The sequence below is a fragment of the Limulus polyphemus genome, unplaced genomic scaffold (assembly GCF_000517525.1).
Source record: "Limulus polyphemus unplaced genomic scaffold, Limulus_polyphemus-2.1.2 Scaffold284, whole genome shotgun sequence".
NCBI classification, from domain to species: domain Eukaryota; kingdom Metazoa; phylum Arthropoda; class Merostomata; order Xiphosura; family Limulidae; genus Limulus; species Limulus polyphemus.
The window spans coordinates 511,140-531,766 of record NW_013665894.1 but is presented as its reverse complement, the minus strand read 5'-3'; the positions used below and the strand labels follow the sequence as shown (position 1 = coordinate 531,766).

General features: G+C 32.9%; 1 protein-coding gene across 1 annotated transcript in view; it reads right to left on the bottom strand.

Annotated features, from left to right (window-relative positions):
• Positions 1-20,627, bottom strand: part of LOC106457036 (cGMP-inhibited 3',5'-cyclic phosphodiesterase A-like) — a 307,645-nt gene that overhangs the window by 81,689 nt on the left and 205,329 nt on the right. Inside the window, exons 2-4 of the mRNA XM_022382847.1 lie at positions 11,759-12,019; positions 3,621-3,847; positions 2,856-2,919 (exon numbers count right to left, since the gene is read on the bottom strand). Coding sequence (XP_022238555.1) covers positions 2,856-2,919; positions 3,621-3,847; positions 11,759-12,019 — 552 coding nt within the window. The remainder of the gene's footprint in view (positions 1-2,855; positions 2,920-3,620; positions 3,848-11,758; positions 12,020-20,627) is intronic.

Below are 20,627 nucleotides of genomic sequence, written 5' to 3'. Positions count from 1 at the left end.
GAAGCTTTGCTTGGAAAAGGTGGCGCTGCTGCTGCACGTAAAGAATCGGCTAGGAACTAAATAGAAATAATATAAATACAAAAATAATGGTGGTTTGACATGAGCGAGAAAGTTTAAATTAGAAGTATAAAGACTTTTGTTTATGTATATTATAACTATTTAGTATTCCTTGGAGATTAGAATGGTCCAAGAGTTAGTAAGTAAAATCCATTTGTACAAATAAAAATTAATTGGATATTAAGAACTCTGTTTCCACACGAAACGTAAAGATTGTTTTAAACACTGATTTAAGATTCTAGTTAAAAAAATGTACACACACGTATTATTATAGCTAGATTATGCTAAATCACTGACTTATATATGACTCACTAACTAGCATACATATAATTAGGGCAATGTTATTTTAGGTTTGGTTTGAATTTCATGCAAAGCTACACGAGGGTTATCTACGCTAACCGTCCCTAATTTAGCAGTGACAGCAGCTAGTCATTACCATCCACCGCCAACTCTTGGGCTACTCTTTTACCAACGAATAGTGGGATTGACAGTCACTTTATAACGCCCCTACGGATGAAAGGGCGAACATGTTTGGTGGGAAGGAGATTCGAACCCGCGACCTTCAGATTGCGAGTCCATCACCCTAATCACCTGGCCATGACGGACCAGGTTATGTTACGTTAGTATTTAGTCAAAGAAAATACATTTTAACTTATTATTCGCTTGGATATCAACGGGTTAAGGTTACTTTAACTATGGTATGATCTCGCTACCATCTGTATAAGTTTACCTATCTTCGTTCACTTCCTAATCAGGCTATCATCAGGGCAAGATTTATTTCACTCTCTCCTTGATTTGGTAATCATCAAGAAATGTCAATTTAACTCATGTATGATCTGATTATTGTCTGTACAGGTTATCTATCTTGAATTATTGCCTAATATGCATGTTTACCACCAAGATATGGTTACTTTTACATTTACGTTTGCAAAAATCGAATATTACCCTTCTTAATGATGTCGTAGACATGCAATCTTAAGCTCTTAAAAATAAAATTTATTTCATTACAAAGAGTAATGTCATTACATATAATAAGTAGTCGGTGGTACTTTATATGTTTCAGTGATTGTATTCAAAAATGTTAAAGTGAATAATCCAAACACTACTTGACATAAGATACAGAGATATTTTTTTTATAGTCCAGCATGAACGGCAAATCTTACACTAGCGTAAAAAGATCAAGAAAACAATCTGAGCTATGTGAAGCCCGGGTTACAACACGCTGTATTTGATATAACACTTTATCTAAAGATTGAAAAAAAGGACGACGAGTACTGGTCATGACTATCATTTGAGGAGCTATGGGTAGCTCATATTACAATCCAAGCGAATTTAGTGTTTATTTTAGCTGGTGAAAAAATTAGCCATGTTATTAATCCACCTCATATTCAAAGATCAAAGTTCACGTTCTTTTTTTAAACATTATCGCAGTTGAATATGTAGTGACAGTGTTTTCTTAGCTTAATGGTAAGATATTCTAACATTCTAAGATGGAATTCTTCCCTGAAATGGAGAATAAGTAGGAAAAATCTGTAGGTAAACCCAACATTTCAGTTGGTAATATTACTAGTGTTGTTGGGTGTTCTTTTTATTTGACTGCAGAACTTTGTAGCAGTTGATCCAAATTATCCCTCGGGCACGTGATCTTATATACCACTAGTATTCAATGGATGTTGTTTATCTTTAAAGTTGGTGAACCCTTTTAACCTAGATCGTTATAAAGACACGTTTTAACTGAACTTGTGCATGTAGCTGTTCGATATTTTTCATAATTTTCTTCTTATTCACGTATGAACTATGAAATAGCATTTAAGTATTGTATGGCTAAAGTACTAATTTTATTTGATAACATCTAATATAACAACAGCTGCGGTATTCAGTTTTTATGTGTATTATTCTATTCAAGAACAGCATCGGAAATCAATTTCTTCTCAGCATTTGTTTAATGCTTTCAACTTCTGTATCAAAAAGATTTTGATTTCCTCAAATCTTAAATGTTCTTTATAGCAGGGTTTTAACTAGATTTTCTTCAAAAATTGAAGGATTTAAACTTTCAAAATGTGAATAAACTCCAGTGAAAGTGGATTTATGACACACTTCGGTGATAAGTATATTTTGGTTATTTGAGACATGTTTTCTACATAAGATCAACAGAATGACAAACTGTCGTTATTAGATGTTCATGGTATATTAGTTCACATATCCAATATGCAACCAGAAATATTCTGGATCAACCATTAAAAGGTTCTGCAGTCAAATAAAATAAAACCTACAACACCAGTAGTATTACTGTTTAAACGGATGTAATGTTCTCCAATTCTTTGCGCGACATTCTCCATTAAGCCAAAAAAAAACTGTTCTTAACCAGAAGATGAGTGCACGGCCACTACATCTTCAACAATGTAAAGAAAGTAGAGAACATGTATCTCGATCGTTGAATAATGAACAAATGTAAATTAATGATCGATAGAAACAAAGCTTTGTAGAAACGTGTTTGGTTTTGTAGCTTGTATCATGTTAATATGGAAACTTTATGCCCTATAGCAAAATGTTTTATAGGTTCAAATTACAAAAAAATTCTAAGTATCAATTGACAAAAAAGATACCCTTTATAACCGCTAATGATTCAGTTAATGTTAACAAAAGTCTGATAAAACAATAAATTTGATTTTCGAGCAAGAGTAGCTGTTAAAATAAATATTAAAACAAGTTAAAGAAGAGTATTTCAAATATTTTTGGATTATATAAAGGATACAACTGCTTATTGCTAGTAGTTTTTCTGAAGTTATATCTCATACCAAAGGAATATTTTTAGCCAGCAGGGGAGAGAAGGGATTATTAAAGGGAACTTCAACAGTTAAACTATTTAGTTCAATGGTGTTGATTTAATGTTAGAATGTTACTTTCTTTCACATTACAATGTCTGAATTTGTCAAGTTATAATAACTCGGCTGTTGAAGTTTTTTTCTTCTGTCAAACCATCACAACCTAATACGTCAAAAATCACTTCTTCATTGTTTATAATAATAATAATTTTTTTTTCAAGTTTTGATTTATTTCCGAGAAAATATTTATATTTTCATCTAATTCTTACCTGTCTGATCAACCCGAACCACTCGAGATGATGAACTTTCTGTCATAACACTGTCTAAACCCGGATACACTTAATGGTTAGGATAACTCTTACAGATTTGATCGACCCGAACCTTCACCAGACAATGAACTTCCTGATGTAGCACTGTCTAAACCCGGATACATCTAATGGTTAGGATAACTCTTACCTATTTGATCGACCCGAACCTTCACCAGACAATGAACTTCCTGATGTAGCACTGTCTAAACCCGGATACATCTAATGGTTAGGATAACTCTTACAGATTTGATCGACCCGAACCTTCACCAGACAATGAACTTCCTGATGTAGCACTGTCTAAACCCGGATACACTTAATGGTTAGGATAACTCTTACAGATTTGATCGACCCGAACCTTCACCAGACAATGAACTTCCTGATGTAGCACTGTCTAAACCCGGATACATCTAATGGTTAGGATAACTCTTACCTATTTGATCGACCCGAACCTTCACCAAACGATGAACTTCCTGATATAGCACTGCCTAAACCTAGAGAAGCCTGGTGGTTAGAGTCCAAAGGAAACCTGAAACTGGTGGTACGTTTACGGTTAGGCTCTGGTTCGAATGTAGGCATGCCAGTAGCCGAAGTGGTAGTTGTCCAAGTGCTAGCTGACATTCGACGTAAAAGACTAGGTGGAAGATTTTTTCGCAATCGCTGTAAAATATTCAAGATTATAATGTAGATATCCCATCAAAACGTTTATTACCAAGAATATGACTTTGGTATTTACATTAAAACTGCAGATTTGTAGAGTTTAATAACTTTTCTTTGGATTACTTTTTACAGAAAAGCTGTAAAATATTTATGATACTAAAACTTAGAAAAAACAAGTTTTAAAACTTTTATAAAGTTTATTGTGTTATTTTCATCACAATTACATTCGTAAATGATTAAAAATATAATGTATCTAATTATTGTTACTTTTTGACGTTTCTAGGACAGATAGTAAAATTTTGGAAAATTTCTTAAAATAATGCTACAATTAATAGAAATTTTGAAATGTATATACATTATTTGTTTAGTTTATCTTTACAACAGAAGACATTATCGAGAATACGAATATATTACTTTTAATTGCATTCTTATAGAACATTGTATGATTCAAAATAATATAAAAAATACAGTGCACTTTAAGACATCTTAAAAGATTATAATTATTCAGATACTGATTAACAGGTCTCTATTAATGACTAACATTACGAAAAAATTAAATTTCTCGAATAAACAGATGAGAAAGTACCCTTTTCGTTCGGTATAGAAAATTAGGTGAAGCAAATCTAGATTCTGTAAAATGACCTATTGACGGGTCATTTAACCTCCGGAAAATACTGGAAATAGTGTTTCAATAAACGGTATTGTTATGATATTAGCGTGGCTCTCTTCTGCAATACAGTTGTTATTTCAAAGGAACTAACTGTCTGGAACGTATTTACCCGCCTGTTCGCGTCACAGATGTCAAGTACTTATGAACTATTTTCAGTGAAGATGACAAACAACTTCAGATAAATGTTTATTTATTTATTCCACCCTTCAGTCAGCACTGAAAGTTTTAGAAAATGATAAAAAATAATTATGAACCTGCAGTAAAAAAAATTCCAGTTGTTATTGATGATGGTGGTTTATATTCGTGTAAAGATTCGGATAACGTGTTATCTAAACGTTTTATGAACAATTATATGTAATAAGCCCATAGATATCACGAAATTTTAAAGTACTATTAACGTTACATATTTAGAAAATGTGCAAGGATTTAAGAGTGTTTCACTTTTCTACTTAAAATTCTAAGGCTGCTTTAGCTACAAATTGTAACGAATGGCAAAAGTATAATATGTTAAAGAGAACCAAATGACTAAGTGCTCATGTGCTTCTGTGATTGGAGATAGATATACACTACATGACTGTATTCTACACATGGCCACACGCTACGCCTTTTTTCCATAACTTAGCATTGCAATTTTGTTGAACCAGTCATTATACATTTCTTTAATGGCTATAATCAACCTTATTTGGATAATTTATAAGTGTTTCTTAGTAAAGCTATCATCGTAAATTGATCGGTCTAATAATTTTGTCTTTAAACTAATGTAAAAGAAAAGCTGTTTTTAATGGCATCACTACTTAACATAAATTGTTCATAAGCGAACATTAACAAATAAAGTTTACTGAGTAAGTATCAAGCTTGGCGTTTAATTATGTAACTTTAATTTTATTTGATGTATTTTGAAATACTGAAATATTCCAAAAATTAACAGCGCTTGTTCTTAAAAAAAAAGCGTAAAATTTTCATTGATTCAAATTTTGTGTTTGCCAGATAAGAATGAATTGCAATATAAACTGATCACCAATTAAATGACAAATTGCCCATCAAGTACAAACGATAAACATTCCCACACATGAATGTTATAGCATTGTTCGTTCCTCAAGTAAGTATATATGAGAGACAAACTATCATTTATGCATTCTACGATAAACTTTTTTACTTTCTGCTTCAGTTTTTCATAATGATTCCAGATTTACTCCTTTTTTTTTGTTGTTGTATTTGAGTGATTTAGGTTAGTTTATTATGTTCAGCACATTACTGGATTTAAAACATCAGATCATTTTTTTAAGAGTTCTTTCTCAGCATTAATTGAAGACATTTTGCTCACTTTATATGCATCTATGAGTAATTTTCTACAAATTATATAAACATGAAGTTGGTTTGTAGTTGTAGTTTGTATTTGTGGTAAAATTATTAAGCCTATCTTCTGTCATCCTTAATTTTGAACTACTGACCAAAGGGAAGACAACCAATTAGCAGAACCTTACCATCCACTATCTACACCAAGGAATTGACTGCCACTTTTTTTTAACTTACCCACAGCTTGTATTCCGAGGAATATTTCTGTGATATCGCACGGATTCGAGCCCGTTGCGCCAGCTCCGACATTCAGAGCTCTACACAAGGAAATAAAGTTAGGCAGAATGTTGCTAAAAACAGTTAAGTGTAAACGTGGAGCCCAAATTGAATATTTGTGAAATAAATTCGTAAAGTAACATCACTACAGAAATTAAGAACTTTGATATATAAAATTTCGAGAATCCTCAAAACGAAAAATTATTTAGGACGACACTAACTTTTGGATTTTGGTAATTCAGTGCATCATTACAAACACCTACAAAAGCCAATAAGAAGTGGATGGAGTTGTCAGTTGTATTAAGTGCCACATATTATTCCTTTTGGGGATCAGGCGTGGTCTAGCGGTTAGTGTGCCGGCTGAACATCAAGAGGCTCAGTGTTCGAGCTCGTGATGTGTCGATGAACATATTTCGCATTTTCAGTTATGGGCGCATTATAAAGATTCCCATGTAAACGGCTTGAACTGCTGACTAGAGTTTCTTTCTGTCATCAATTCTAAATTAAGGAATGGCGGCTATATCTAAAGCTTGGGGTCTCGGACTTGATCGTGTAGTTAATATGTCGCATTAAGTGTCATTCAGGTTGAAAACAACAAATGATTCATTTCTTTTAGTCGGTCATTGCTTGCACTATATCTGTTAATAATAAAATCAACACTTTATTATGCACAAATTAGGGTATATCTGATTATATATTTTTTCTTTACATTCTTTTCTAGTTTTATGTTATATATCTTTAATGTCCTACTGAGAGTTATTCACCCTTTCGCAAATACTATAATTTTCTGAGCTCATGTTGCTTTTATATCTCGTGTGCTTTATTTGATAACTCTGGTTCTACACAGATATCGTTTTAGTGGATATCAAAATAAACAGAAAGTGGCCGAGAACTGTAGAACCAACTGGATACCTCACGTTTCTGAGCTCTTCAGACTTCATCAACTTTGTGTGGTGGCTTAACACTCAAAATTTTTTGACTAGTCAAAAGTATGTAAATTCATTGTTAATACATCACGAAATTTATTAAGAGCACTTGAAAATAAAGTTTTTCGATTCATGTTGATATTTTATAGAACCTACAAGTATATGGAGTTTGTTGTTTGATCACAGGCCTCATTTTCTATATGAATTATCACTCCCTTGACAAAACAACACATTACAGGAATAGTGAATTTAGTAATTCTATTACAACTAAGAATCAATATTGACATTTGAAAGAAAGATCTTTGCTTCAGCAGACTGACTTTAAAGCATTCTAGTGGATAATGTGAAACTCCTATAAAACTTTCCTTGAAGAAAAGAAACCGCTTGTAGAATAACTTTTATACAGGAGAATAATAATTGATATTAGATTCTCATTAAAGTTGTTTTATATACATTCCTATGGTTTACTCAATGAAATATTAAGTTCTTCACTTTCATACAGGAGGCGTGAGAGAAGCTTGTTTTCGCAAGCCTTTTTCCTTTACTGAAAATTAATGTTTGTGATATATACACACAAAAACTGCTACGTAAAGTTTATTTTGAAAAGCACTTCTTAGTAAAAGGATTTACTTCAAGTTCATGTGATAAGAATTTGCACTGACAGGAAAGATATCATCTTAAGACATGAATAATATTCTTTGATGTTGCTCATTCTGAAGTATAATGATTGTTTGTTTGTTTGTACTTAAGCACAAAGCTACACAATGGACTATCTGTGTTCTGCCCACCACGGGTATCGAAACCCGGATTTTAGCGTTGTAAGTCCGCAGACATACAGCTGTGCCACTGGGGGGGCGAAGTATAAGGAAAGCGGATTTTAACATTTTATTATGTATGTCCTCACTTAGATGTTATTGCTTATCTTTTACTCAGAATCTTTAGATTTGTCTAGCCCAAATATGCAATATTTAGTTTTCCTATTACAAACCTGTCTGTTGCAAGTTCTCCAGCAAAATCACGTAATATGTCTACGTTTACTCCAATGACAAACGCACTGGGGAGTGTCTTGTGATTCAACATAATTTTGCTTAAATGCAAAACTGATGTTTGCTAAAGTAATGTACGTTTTTATAAGTTTTAATTCAAAGTTTGTGTACATTTTACAGTCAAAGTGTATATGCTTTTTTATTGCTACCAATCTTCTCTGATTTTTCACTAAGTTTTGTCTCATTGTAACATCAAAAGATTCTTTTGTCTTACACAATATACTTAATAACACTTCTTATATTCATTAATGTTCGTATACATCATGATCGCAAGATAGATTATCCGGATTTCTCGGCCATTTGTTATACCGTGCTCGAGAAAAATTAGTTTACAGATGAAATTTCCCTTACTTACTCTTTAAGGTTTGTTTTGAAATAGGTATTAACTTGTGATGAGAAATTCATTTATCTATAATTCGTGTTGTTTTTCTTTACACTTCAGTTCTAATAACAAGTGAACTACAAAGTTTTTTTAAATATTGAAGATAACAGTGCTGTATCACACGATTTACGGCCCTCTTTTGTTTTGACTGAAATAAAATAAAACACCACTCAATTTTAACAGCGCACGAACTTTCAGCTAGTTGTTTGAACTTTTACTTTGTACTTATGCAAAATGTTTCTTACTTCATTTATAGAAAGCTGAATATGTCACAGTTGGATCTATCTCCCGGACAGTAATATTAGTGCTCTATATATATATGTAATATTAAAGTCGTATTTCCCGTTGTAAGGTGAACGATCTTACAGAGTATATCACCGGAAGAACATTCTCTGTCACATGAGTAAACTGATAGATACACGATCTATCTCATAGGTGGAGGCGTTCTCAGCGTATTAGAGGTAAAATTTCTAGGAACGTAATATTAAAGTAACAAGGAAGGAAGCATAAAGGTGGCACAGAGTCGAAGACATCGTTTATACAGCTGTAAAATATTTAACAGAAATAACTCGTAACAAGTTCTTAAATAACAAAATAAAATTTACTACTGACAGACAATTAGATACGTTATCATCTCAACAGATAAAGTTGTAAATACTTTTTTCTTGTTACAAATGTAATATGTTAACAGCATATGAAAAAAATAATGACTTAATCTTTTAGCACTGACATCTTCAAGCAATACTAATTACAGTTACATTAACAATACATGTAGACAGATTACGGCGCCAAAACTAGCAAAAACACCTAAATTATTTTAGAAACTCCAACTACATGAATTAACATAGAAAAGAAACTTCATAGCCTGTGACCAGAGTTTTATTAAATGTAATTGGTAAAAGTATCGGGTAAATTCAACATCATTTACAAGTCATACTATCAAGTTCTCTAGAACACAAGTGGTATGAATTATTATTATATTATCATAATTAATTCCATACAAATAGCAAACAGGAATAAAAACATGTGAGAATTACATAAATCGAAACGTTCGGATTCAGGAATATGTATACACTAGGTTATCCATTGATAATATTAAAAAATACTTTATTCAGTAATGTGTAGAATTTTAACATTTCTGGTAAATATATTTATCGTTTGTATGTACGAGGGGAAAAGTTATGTGATTAATACTCGTAAAAACTATCACACTTATAAATGAATTATTATAAGATCTTACTATTTTCGCACTTGACAAGAGTTTTGTTCACTTTGCTTAATCAACATGATTCCAAATATAAGAATAACATCAACACGCAGGTTATTATAACATTGTAAATATAAAACAGCACAGCTAGCTAACCTAACTGCTCAGACATCGTTGAATATATTTTCTCACCAGAACACACTCTTGAAAGAAAGGTCAGTAATTAGAGACAAGACATTTAGTTAAACCATTATATATAGAATATATAGTCAAATATTTCAATACTTTTAATAAGACAGAACATTTTGTTTTCAAAGTGATTATTTTTATATTCTATAGAACTAATACTCTCCAAGTAGTATGTTATAGAGTGTATGCTTTACAATCCATTAGATCCTACAGGGTTGAGTACGTTATATTAAAACGATTTTGAATATGCAGATCGACACTCGTAGCCGCTGTAACGTCGTGGTGAAACAGTATATACCAGAAATATATGTTGAGATTGTTTGGTATTTCCTAGGTAGCTTGATGTCACCAAAAACTGATCGCAAAATATTTATACATTTAGATCATAAAAATGTTTTTAAGTCAGGGTTTTAGAAATTCAAACTTGTGGATGTCTATTGAACCTTATAGTATTGGAAAACAAAGGAATATAGATGAATTTGGTACGTTAGAACTATTCAGAAAGAGATTTTCAATAAGTCGTACCCCAGCCACGGTAAGTAAAGTGCGGACTCTTGTAACAGGTGAGAATCCACGAATACAAAGATCAGTGGCAAAAGTGTACGTAACATAGTCAATAAGGCTTTCCATTTGGAAAATCGCACGTGTACACAAGCTGCTTCCATGAAATATCCAGTCAACCGTCACATATTTCAAGCAGGTGGAGAGTGAAACGGATTTTTCTATACACACCGATCAAGTCGTCGGAAGTAGCACCTATGGATTTCTGTGCGATGGAACTATTGAAACGGATGCTGGGAAACCGTCATTCTTGTACACTAGATGGATTATAGAAAACTACAGGGAGGAGTGGAGTACTCTGGACATAAGATCATTAATTCGCAGCCTTTTATAATGGAAATTACCGTGCAGGCTATTGTCAGGATGCGCGGTCGTCAGAGGGAGCAAGATGGACTTAAACGATGAAGTGTAGCTCCAAAATCATTCTAGTATAACATACTCAATCCTCTGTACATACTACAACTATAAACAATTTTAGACCGACTAATTTTGCATCAGTACAAAAGTATGAAAATTTAAGTTTGAAGTAGAATAATTCATGTGAAGTACATTATTGGAGTTTCAGTTGAAAACACCGTTGACAACTAACGTAATCAATTGATCATTTTATGGTAGTTTGGTCACTATAAGTTTTTACTGTTTTCCATAATTACCTTAAGTACTTTCAACAAGTTGCTTTATAATTAACCATACTAGGGTTAACTAGAGCTATGATATATTTACATGAAGGCCTCGTTGTATGTAAAATAAGCTCCACTTTTTTGAACCTACTAACAGTGTTATATCTTAGCTTCTCTGGTTGGAAATATGTATATAAATATTGGGCAAGATTTATTTAGAACCTTATTTTAAGTTCACAAATAGTATATGTTAAAATGAATGGTATCTGGCTACCGGATGTGTTTGTCATGTTGATAGTTGTTATGTGTCAAGGCATTAAATATATCAAATGTTTCGTCATGCATTGTTAACGTGGAGAAGACTAGTAATATGTGCGTGATAGAACGACAGTCATGTGAAAAACAGACAGGAAAAATACGACTTATATTATGTGTAACACTTCGTATAGAAAAAATGTTTCTGTAATAATCGATATGAAATACGATTTATGTCACGTTCAATATTACAATAGAACTGATGTTTCTGTATAGTACAGAAAACTCGATAGATACACAAGTTCTAGCTCTCCCTTAATTTGTGATGCTACAGGTGATTTATGTCACGTGTAACAAATATTAGGGAAAGAATTGTTTCTGCCAGGATCTATGACTTGTATGTTTGATTTGTTTCTGGATACTTTTCTATTATATGAGCAGCATGTGTTCAATTATATCTCATTAGATAAGAAATCCTCTTACCTTGGGTAACGCAGAAGGTCTCTCTCCAGTGTAAGGTATTTCTTCAGTATCAGAACCAGAGTTAAAGTCCGTCAGAGCTACGCTAGCTCCACCTGGTCGGTGTCTTGGTTGTGAAGGTCCATGTGTAGGAGGAGAGAGGAGAGAAGCCAAAGCTCGGAGACCACTAATGATATGAGGAGGAAGATTAGAGTCAGCTAGCATGTCAGTCACTATTCCGTGGGCCTCGGCCAGCAGGGCTATGTCCACAGTAGAAGTCGAACTCTAAGTAGAATTAATATCGAATCAATAATAATATGAAATTTTTGCACTTAAGCAAAATATATATTAAGAGAGAGTTTGTTTTTTTATATATTCGCGCCCAACTTCTCAAGGGCTATCTAGCTGCTCCTAGTTTGAACTGATACTTTAGAGGGAAGTCAACAGCACCCACTGTCAACTCTAATAACGCATCCACAACCCCAAAGTTTTATTTTTCGGTAACGGGACGCGAATGATGGACCCTTAGATCCTCAGTCCGGCGTACTAACCAATGGGTCACTCATAGCGCTTAGAGAAAGTTTTTGTTTTGTTTGTTTGTTGCTAAAGGCAAAAACTACACAGAGAGCTGTTTGTACACTGCCCATCGAGGGTATTGAAACCAGATTTTTAGCGTTATATGGCCTAGACTTACCGATAAGTCACCAGAGGGTGTAGAGAGTTCATTTGTTTGTATTTAAGCACAACGCTACACGATGACCTATATGTGCTCTGCCCAACACGGGTATCGAAACCCGGTTTCTAGCGTTTTAAGTCCGCAGACATACCGCTATGCCACTGGGGGGCAGGGTGCAAAGAGAAAGAGTGGCATTAAACAACTATTTGACCAGTGTACTAATCTTATCATCAAAATATCTGAAAACACGTGGTAGAAGCTTGAAAGGATTATCGTTGCTTCAAATATCAAACTCGTAATATACAAATTCGGAAATCGTCAATCAATACATAACAATTTAATATACTTTAAATACATAATAAATTAAGGAAATTGAGTTAATTTAAAATTTACGTTTGTAAATTAAATATAATAATATCTTTATGACTAAAAATACTTTTTTTCAAGTTTACGGACACAGAATATTAAGACACATACATAAGAATTTATCATTTATAAAATATAAAATAAAATTAATAAACTATATTCTTGCTTTCAGTTTTACTTAAGAAATCAGTTAAATTATTCATTTGTTTTGATTTAAGTGCAAAGATGCACGATACCTATCTACGTTGTGTCCATTGCAGGGATAGGACCTCAAAATTTAGCGTTATAAACATTCTAGCTTACTGCTGAGCAAACAGAAATTACTTAGAAAACATTATTATTTGTTAGACCCAAGATACGGTTTAATGTTCTTGAATGTACTGTTATGTTTCATACCGACGTATATTTCATAGTTAGGCTTGATAATGATCAATACACGTCATTCATAAAAACATTCGTTCTGCGTTCTAACAATCAAAGATTTTACAAAAAGCAATACTGCAAATATTTTTTCATTCGCAATCATCTGTCGAAATCAAGATCATTTTTGTATTTTTCGAACATAGCTTTGAAATGTACATAAATTATGAGATATATGAACTGAGTTGCGATAAAACGTTCTGATTTAAAATATTAATAGTTACTAAAGGTTCGCTTTTAATAATTCTATCCTAAGAGCGTTTGAAAATCCTGAACTTTACCATGGTGTTCCATATTCCGTGCTGCTCTTGGAACTACTCTCTCATTCACATGGCTATGATTATGCACTATTCATTACTAGAAATCCCTATTTTCATTTTAACAAGTTTCTTCGAAGAATGGCGAGATCAAACATAGACCATATACTTTGACAGATCCTCCACTGTGCAAACAAAAACAAGAAAGTCCATTAAAGTTACATTGGGAGATTTGACAGATATATGGACGAACAGATTCCAGTTTCTTCAACCATCTGTCTCATCAAAACCGTCATAGATTTTTAAGGTATTGCTGGTTGTTCGCGAAATTCTGGCTTGTAATACTTCGTCAATTTTAAATTAGTGTTCATAATCTTGTTAAAAAGGCAGAAAATCTATTTAGATTAATCGCAATGACATTTTGGGTCGAAGGGTTCTCTCTTGCAACTACAGCTTTCATATTGAGTACAATGGGAAGGGTTGCTCCAGTTTGGTTTAAGGTGTAATGTTTTTATGTGTACCTCCGCTTACATTGAAATTAACTGTGTGTACAAGGTATTACAATATGTACAAGTATTCAAACAATTGCTGAAACACCACACAATAGTTTATAATGTCAATGATACTATAGTTCAACAAAGAAACGTTAATAAACCTTAAAATAATTATATCTTCCGTTCTGTGAAAGCATTAAAAACAACTGAAGCTAAGTTAAACAAGTCTGTATCTTTTTATGTAAGGTAAATTGAGAAGTATTTACTTTCTATTTTCTCATTCAAGTATTGTTCTAAACAAACATACTTCTACATCCCATTTGCATTTAAGACATACATACACTATAATTCTCAATGGTATTTCAAACTTAAATAAAAGCTAAATTTTATTTAAAGGTATAAACACTTGATACCTCAATTAAACACACACATACACTCACTTGAGCTTTACACTTCTATTCATAAAAACATACACATTCTCCAAACTCCATACACAGTTTTACATACATTAACACCAACTTCCACATTCTTAGATGCTTTTTTTTTGTGACTGGTGGTGCAAATAATTTAAAAACATATATTTAAAATAATTTTAGAATTCTTACAATTTATTATGATTTCACTGATGGCATGAACAAAATAGAAACTATATTTTGTTTGACATATCCACAAACAACTTTTAAGTTGTCTTAGCTGTGTAGAAAATAAATACTGTGTCCATATTTGAGAAAAGTTATGTGTTTTAATGTACATGCTGTTATCACTAACTGGTATACATAGAATAAATACTCAACTGATTAAGGTTAAGACTGATAGACGACCCCCCCCCTCATTATGTGGATCGTACTTTGACAGTCACCTCTAAAATCCCGGACATATCTTATACCCCACACTATAACCTATGCTCTGGTGACTTTGTTTTGGTTTAAGACTTTTTTATATTATAAATATATATAATTATATCTTAACTTTTAGAGCCAATGTTTATATTTGAACTCTAGCATACAGTTGTCCTTTTTAAAGTTACATATGAAACAGCATATGGTTTGAAGTGTAGGCAACAATAAGCGCGAATTACGTGTCATGATTTCGTTAGAATAAAATGGAGATGTAGTCAGTTGAAATGGTGCCATTAACAGCACTAAGATACGACGGTACTGAATGTTTAAATACAGTGCAATAAATCAATGGAGTGTTCATAAAACATTATATCCACAATATCCTAAAGCGTAATAACTAACATGAACTACTATGCCTAAAATACTATATTCTAAAAATTATGTATTAAACGGCTTATGCATTCTGTTTACAATACCGTAATCACTTGTACTAAATATAGTTAGTACAATTCCTACTAACTAATACAAACATTTGCAGTTTCGATGAATGGATAAACAGAATGCTATAATTCTTAGTAATTAGACGTAGACAGTTATAACTATAACACAATATTATAACTGATAATTGTAATAAACAATTGTATCTATACAACAATATTATAACACTTTTTAACTAATGCAAGTTTACATGCGAAGCATTGTTGATATAATTGATAACCAACGTGAACAAGTGTACCTTAAGCATAATATAAGATGTACTTCTACAGAATTCTCGACAGTGTTCTGTTTCAAGACAAATTAAAACCAAAATTAAGAGTAAAAATTTTTGTATTTTTTGCTTTTGAAGTTCATATGTCATGCTGTTTTGTAGCCTACAGAGTGAATAATTCTTCTCGTGATTCATGGCAATCGCACGTTTTACTGACGTCATGATAGTACAAATTGTAACGTTAAGCATCCCTTACTTGACGCCAGTTTAATGTCTACTGACAACACTGTATAGTGGTGCGAATGGTTAAAACAGGAGACCTCTTTAGGCGGCCTTGGGCCTCCTTTAGGGGAAATAATATTGTGTGTGTTCATAAATAAATGAATAAGAGTTGATTAAACACAAGACAAATCAGGCCTTTCGTTCCGTTGTGGGTAAAAAAATACTAAGAACCTTATTCACCAACATACATAACTGTGTATACTAAATAAAACTATGGTAATTATTAACTTATGAACCTATTCGTTGTACAAATGACAACTTTTATTAGGAATATTCCCAAACTGTGCTGCAAACACTTTCTAAAAAGTATTCAAATATTACTTTTTATTAATAATTTCCGAACGGAAGTAAGCTAACTATATAGAACAGAACTAAAAAGTTGATGAACTCAGTTTTATATAACTGACTAGAAGCATATGATGTAGTAAATTGATTTTCAAGAAAACTAAAGCCTATAGTTATTATAACTAATTGAATTATTTAGATATCCTCTCTATTAACGACATTTTTTTATCATAACCAATTCAGCTTCCATAAATGTATTCTTAAAATTGTAAAAGTTCATAATAAACATTGATAATAACATTTAAAACTATTCTAAACTTTATAATAAATAAAAATTTTAAATAAAAGTAGAGTAAGTCATCACTTCCAAAACAAAAACTCAACAACAACAAAGAAATACAGTTCCTACGATCCAAACATCTTACCAATACACCAACTTAGGCATAAAAGTAAAGTTTTTTGTCTGCAAGTTCCATATACATAACATCACTTGTAGACAAAACGAGTAACTATTAACAACATGCGATACCCGTGGTGGGCAGAGCAAAGATAGCCCATTATGTAGCTTTGTGCTTAATTACAAACAAACAAACAAATTAACAACATGATTACATAGACTTCACAGTGAAGACACAACTCTGCACGAGATAATTGTTAATTATTGAATTATATGTCGCAGAATGTTTAGCAGGTTAAACACATGGATGACGCCTGTTAAAAGCTAAAAGACTATAACAAAACAAGATATAACAAAATAATGTTTTAGAAAAACAAATTCTAATACCATTTTGTCATTAGCAAAAGTAAAAGCAATCAGACAGTAGATAATATCCTCATAAATTTTGAATAATTTGAACAACGGCTCAAGCTAGTTTTTACTGACCGTCAATCTTATAACACACCCCATACCCCAAAATACAAATTGTAATTTCTTTATCCCCGGTAGCAGGACGTAAATGATGGACATCAGTTCGGCACGCTGGGCACTTACTTATGCTACGCCTGAACATTCAGTAAAAGAATAGAGCGCGTGACCAAGAAACCATCAACATCTAAAAGGTATTTATTTAAAATGTACTAAATGACATCTAATGCAATCAAGGAGGTGAAGAAAATTTATACTGAATAGTGTGAAATTAATTCATATATCTTCTTGCTGTTAGGTAAATCAATACGTCTCTAAAGAAACAGACTAGATCAAAGAAAATGGTTTATTTCTCAGGATGTACTGTTCCAAGTTTAAATATTATCTGTCTTCTCTATATCTGAAAATGTTATCCCCAGGAGCTTATTTCCGAACGAGGATGCATATGACCTTCACAGAATAACTGGTATAACCAAACTGTATGAATGCTGGAAGTTCAGTATTTCCGTTTTTTTACTTGTCTTAGATGTCGACATGTCTACGTGATGTTTTGTCTGTGTAAAAGTAGTTTCGTATACATAATCTGTTTAAGTGAAAAAACAAAACAAACATAAACAGCATCAAAAATTACGAGGAGAACACAGATATCTTCTCAAAACCGTCGGAAACTACAGTCCCTTTTGACAGTATTTTATCTGTACTAAAGAAGTCCTAGTAAACATCCCATAATAAAATTATTGAGTTATTTGCTTTGAAAATAAACCACTTAACTACTTTCCTTCAAGAGTTATCCATTGATGAATTGGTAAATTTAATCTCATAGTTTTAGTTGAGTTAGGAAAGTAAGTTAGGATCTTGGACCTCAAGTTTTATCTTCCCTAATGACAGATTAAAGAGCATTAAATCCTTGTATTTGAGAAGTGAGGCCTATAAGGGCTTAAGTAAATCAACATTTACATGAGAGTGGGCGCCCTAAGAACCTTGTGACAGTCATATCATCTTTATGGTAATTAATCTCAAGTCTTCGTCTTTTTTCTACCATGTTCAGCAAAAGTATCAGTTCGTGATTAGCGCAGTAACACTTTTCGGAGAGAATAATTAAGCAGAGTTTATGTTGCAACGAACAAAAACCAAAATAAAATATTACTAGAACGAAACCATTAGTCACATACATATATAAATCTCATAAGAGGAATAATAAAAGGTAAAACATGAATAAGAAGATAGTTGTAGGGGTATAATTGTATATATATGGTATAGTTGTATATTTAGTTGTACAACTTCAATTCCTAATTTAATGTGAAAATGGAGCGTTGCACAAAGGAACAAGAATATAATTACATAAAAAATACTAAAGGAAAATAGTTAAATAAAACAATGAATGAGACATCACTTTTAAAAGAAACAAATAAAAACACAAATATAAATAGTATGAACTTTGGTTTTTTGAAAGAAGAGGCCACTAAAACTCTAAACGTTTTCTTAAAAACTAGTAAGATAAACTTGTATGAGGTGAATAATATCATATTTGAAAAAATCAAAATTAACGCCTCTTCCAATGATTCAGTTACAAGACGCTGAGTTGTCTAATACTTGCTAATAATCTATGCATAATAATCTTAGACTAACATGTGCTTTACTGCATGTTTTTTATATTTTTTACTTAAATATTATTACTTTAAACGCGATTCCACAGATCACATCACATACTAGAGTCATTCCTTGGTTATAGTTTGTGCTCTAACACAACTGAAGCTATGCGTTCATGTTTGTGGTTAGGACACTCGACTCGCAATCTGCGGGTCGCGGGTTCGAATCCCTGTCACATCAAACATGCTCGCCCTTTCAGTCACCGTCACATTATAACGTCCCCACGGCTGAAAGGGCGAGCATGTTTGGTGTGACGGATTCGAACCCGCGACAATCCCACTATTCGTTGGTAAAAGAGTAGCCCAAGAGTTGGCGGTGGGTGGTGATGACTAGATGCCTTCCCTCTAGTCTTACACTGCTAAATTAGGGACGGCTAGCGCAGATAGCCCTCGTGTAGCTTTGCGCGAAATTCAAAAAACAAAACAAAAAAAAACAAACATTCCAGAACAATGCACACTGGCGGTTTTATCTATAAATCCCACTCTTTTTTTTTCTTCTTTGATCACTTCGTACAGTAAGTTGTACAATTTTAAAAGTAAAATGCAGAGAAACACAGCTTAGTTGAGATTAAACGTTTAAAGCATTGTATTTTTCAAAGTCAGTACAATAACAGTCTTAGTCCTGATAATTCCTGGTTAAGGATTTATTCTAAAGAATACAGTGCATGTTATCATTTACACGGAAAGGAAGGAGAAGTAGCGAAGAGCACCAAATTATATTGGATGTCATTACTTATTCTCGTTACAAACGTCCAAAGAATTTAGTAATAATGATTGGGGGGTGTCCCTTGATATTTATAGTATAAAGCCATTGTTGATCTATTTCTCTGTTGTCTAGGTTGCAGGTTGATCCTGTAATAGAAAACTGAATTTCACAGTTGGCATGCTGAGTTCGAATTCGTGCGATACCACAAAATGTTCACCGCCTTTTAAGTTGTTGGTGCGTTATAAGAGTGATAGTCGATCCCTTAGCGCGGACGGTGAATGATCCTGACTGGCTGGCTTCCCTTTGGTCAGTAGCTCAAAATGGGCTTATTACTTTTCTAATACGTTTCCTTTCTATGGCGTAAAAGCCTTCTATCGTATGTGCTTCATTTTGGAAAAGTAAAACTCATCCAACGGTCATCATGTAAAAGAGTGTATAGACACACGTGTTGTAGTTAGAAGGTTATATTATTTATAGCAAATTAAAAGATGGCATGCGGGCTTCGCAGTAATAGTTTACTTCATGTAAGCATGCGTTTTATGGAAGAAAAAAAAGATATTATACTCATCAGGTTCACGAATAAACTCTAAGTGCTTTCCTCTTCTCAGTAAAAGTCCCAACAAGTATCATTGCAACTGCAACGGACTATTGGGCACGTTTTAACATTTATTATTAAGTCAACAATTTTATAAATGTATAATAGCCAACCGTCCATTTTTTACGACACGTTTGTTTGTGGAAAAGCTACTGATGCTAACTGATGCTGTCCCTGATTTTGAATTGTTTGTTTGTTTGAAATTAAGCACAAAGCTACACAATGGGTTATCTGTGCTCTGCCCACCACGGGAATCGAAACCCAGTTTCTAGCGTTGTCGCAGACATACCGCTGTGCCACTGGGAAGCGATTTTGAACTGTCGACCAAAGGGAAGGTAAACGGTCGGCAGCGCCCACCGCGAATTATTGGATTAGTATTTTATTACCAAATAGCGAGATTTCTTGTTTTGTTGTAACGCCTCCATAGCTGAAAGAACGAGAATGTTCGGCACCGAGTTTCGATCCCGCGACCAGCAGACTGAGAGTGGAGTGGAAATGAAGGAAAGATTTATGAAATGTTAATATTTTGTTATAAAGCAAATCAAGTAACAAATTAATATATCTTGGCAACTGGTTGAATTAGGTTCTGTTCATATGTGCATAGTTAAACACTTTAGTTCATTAATAAATTTTGAGATACATTGTTAACATGCGTACACTTAATAACTCAATTTTAGTTGTATTTGTGTATTACCAAGACCTTTAAAAAAATGATTAGGAATCTATACTATTATTCTGCTTGTTTGTATG